Source organism: Juglans microcarpa x Juglans regia, chromosome 5D (genome assembly GCF_004785595.1).
Source record: "Juglans microcarpa x Juglans regia isolate MS1-56 chromosome 5D, Jm3101_v1.0, whole genome shotgun sequence".
NCBI lineage: Eukaryota > Viridiplantae > Streptophyta > Magnoliopsida > Fagales > Juglandaceae > Juglans > Juglans microcarpa x Juglans regia.
The window spans coordinates 13,115,399-13,118,370 of record NC_054602.1 but is presented as its reverse complement, the minus strand read 5'-3'; the positions used below and the strand labels follow the sequence as shown (position 1 = coordinate 13,118,370).

General features: G+C 33.0%; 1 protein-coding gene across 1 annotated transcript; it reads left to right on the top strand.

Moving 5' to 3' along the window:
* Positions 1-412: 412 nt before the first annotated feature.
* On the top strand, positions 413-2,505 carry LOC121265276 (protein SRG1-like). The gene is made up of 3 exons (XM_041168840.1): positions 413-1,064; positions 1,475-1,799; positions 2,079-2,505. The coding sequence occupies exons 1-3, from the start codon at positions 799-801 to the stop codon at positions 2,319-2,321; spliced, it is 834 nt and encodes a 277-aa protein (XP_041024774.1). The 5' UTR covers positions 413-798; the 3' UTR covers positions 2,322-2,505.
* The last annotated feature ends 467 nt before the right edge of the window (positions 2,506-2,972 follow it).

Here is a 2,972-nt window from a genome sequence, read left to right as displayed (position 1 = left end):
ATATCTGGAAAAATAGTGAAAGAAGATCTGGAAAATATTTCTTTAAAGAAAAAAGATAAATACCAGTAAAATTGATTGAAGCAGTTCAATAATCAAAGCAAAAGTCAAAGTTAGAGAGAGACTCGGGGACCTCTATCCATTTGTCTTTCCTTCTGAGTTGGGCCCGAGGGCCGAGGCTGAAGGCGTGAACAATATTTTCTCCCTAGTGGCAATGTTCGTTTTATTCGCATCTCATTTCTTCTACTTATTTTAATTTTTTTAAATTTTAACGTAAAATATAATAAATAATTTAATTTTCTAAATCTTAAAATAAAATTATACTAAAAGTTTATATTTTTAATAATATTTTATTTAATTTTTAACTATTATCTCATCTCGTTCTATCTGTATAACCAAACGAGACCTAAATTAATTTAAAAAAAATAATTATAAAAAAATATAAATCTATAACTCATAAAAAATCTTACTTTTTAATGATAACTCTCCCTGTTTCTCTAAATCGAATACACGACACTTATAAATCTTACAACTATATTTAGCATTAATTATTCTAATTTTATAAGTGTGTCAACGCCTATTTTTTAGAAGAGAAAAATCATAGAGGTGGCAAGAAAAAGGTGTATGGTTACCCATTATGATTTTATTTCTTAAATTATACGATTATTTTTTGCTTTTTCATAATAATAAAATAAAATGGGACAAGTCGTTTTCAAACCAACTGGTTTGAGTAATCACCCATAAAATGAAGGGATAAGTTTTGTTTCTAATATTTATTTATGAGGAAAATTTAATGTGAAAATGTTTTTACAGATAATAAATCATGGAGTGAGCAGTTCATTATTAGAGAAGGTAAAATCTGGCATTCAAGAACTATTTAATATGGATATGGAAGAGAAAAAGAAGTATTGCCAAGGTCAAGGAGAAGGAGAGGTTGAGGGCTTTGGACAGGGCTTTGTTATTTCGGAGGAGCAAAAGCTGGACTGGGGCGACATGTTCGGCCTTATCACCCTTCCCACCTATTTGAGGAAGCCCCACTTGTTCCCTCGCCTTCCCCTCCCACTCAGGTCCCATCTCTGTTTTTCACTCACATGCTTGCATGATTTTTGAAATAGAAATTCTATTTATGTGCTCACACTCCCTTTAAAAAAAAAAAAAAAAAAGTGAAATGAGATTGATATGGAAAAATCATTCTTCTAATGGTGGGCTTATTTTTCTTCAAAATGAGTAAGCATGACTTACATACCTTAAAAATATATCTATCATTACTCTTTTTAATAAAATAAGTCATTTTGGACTTTGAGGCTATCATAAATTGTTCAAATTTTACTCTAAAGTATCAAATCAACTATTTGCCAACCGCATGTAGCCTGATGGCACAAGACCCACATCTCCAAAGTGGAGATTATGGGTTCAACCCCCCTCCCCCAATATATAAAAGACCAATATTTTTCATCACTATGGAATCTAATTGCAGAGATAACTTAGAAGCTTACTCAACAGAACTAAAAGATCTGACCAAGAAAATTCTAGATCAAATGGCAAAAGCTTTGAGAATGGAAAGTAATGACATGAGGTGCGTATTTGAAGAAGGGATGCAGTCAATGAGGATGAACTACTATCCTCCTTGTCCACAACCAGAGCTTGCCATTGGCTTAACCGCTCACTCTAATGCTTCAGGCCTAACAATCCACCTCCAACTCAATGAAATGGAAGGTCTCCAGGTTAGAAAAGATGGAACGTGTATCCCTGTTAAACCCCTTCCCAATGCTTTTATCATCAACATTGGAGACGTTTTGGAGGTAAATCTTGGAGACTTGTATTACCCTAAAGTTCTTTTACATTACACATAAATAGTTCTTATGATTCAGAAAGAGACGGACAAAATATATGAATCCCATATCGTAGAATGTTATCTGTAAAATCTGTCTATTAAATGCAATAAAATTCATCAAGCCGTAGTATGTGTCATATATATATATATATATATATATATATATATATATCTTTCTTACGGTAAGAAAGTGTTTGATTCTAGTTTTCAGTTGTTGGTTAATTCCCATGCATGAATGGTTTGGCAGATTGTGACGAATGGTATCTACTGTAGCATCAAGCATCGTGCGACTATGAACTCAGAAAAGGAGAGGCTGTCAATAGCCACATTTTTAAGCCCAAAATTGAAAGGAGATTTTGGTCCGGCGCCAAGCCTTTTGAATGCAGAGTCACCGGCATTGTTTAAAAGAATAGGAGCAATAGATTACTTGAAGGGTTTTTTGTCACACAAACTCGACGGGAAGTCATACATCGATGCTATGAGGATCTAAGGAATGAGGCCAAAAATGCATGCTCTTCAGAGAATAAGTTTGAGTATATATACTCGAGCCAGATTTAAAATAAACGAAATGTTCATGCTATATTATTAGTTACTTTGTTTTGCCAAAGTGGGACCAACAGAAATTTGTAATTCTATTTCTACGGTAGTAAATATTAGATCTATGCCCTCCATAATTTCTAGGATATTCTAGCTAGTACTATGCATATCTCATTACGTCACAATCATTTTTTTTCTTAAAATCAAATTAATAAAGGATTTTACAACTATTCACATGGCACATTCAAAGTACTATAAATATGCAGTGGTATTCTAAATCTTATCATTTCCATCAAAGCTATTCACATGGCACATTCAACAAAGGATTTTTTTTTTTTTTTTTTTGAGGAATTATCCCGTGCATTGCCATGAAAAAAGTCATTTTTTCGATTTTGTCACCGAAATGAAATTGAGCAAAACAACTTGATTTGGACTATTGGGTTGCAAAAATCTCAGCGATTATAAATCTCATCGCGAGAAATATAGTTTCGGCAATTCTGGTCACCGGAAATATGATTGCAGGAAATAAGTCGGTAGCATACAACTAATTGCAACAATTTATAGTACTTTTACGACGACTATTCTCGCCACAAAAAGATTGGAT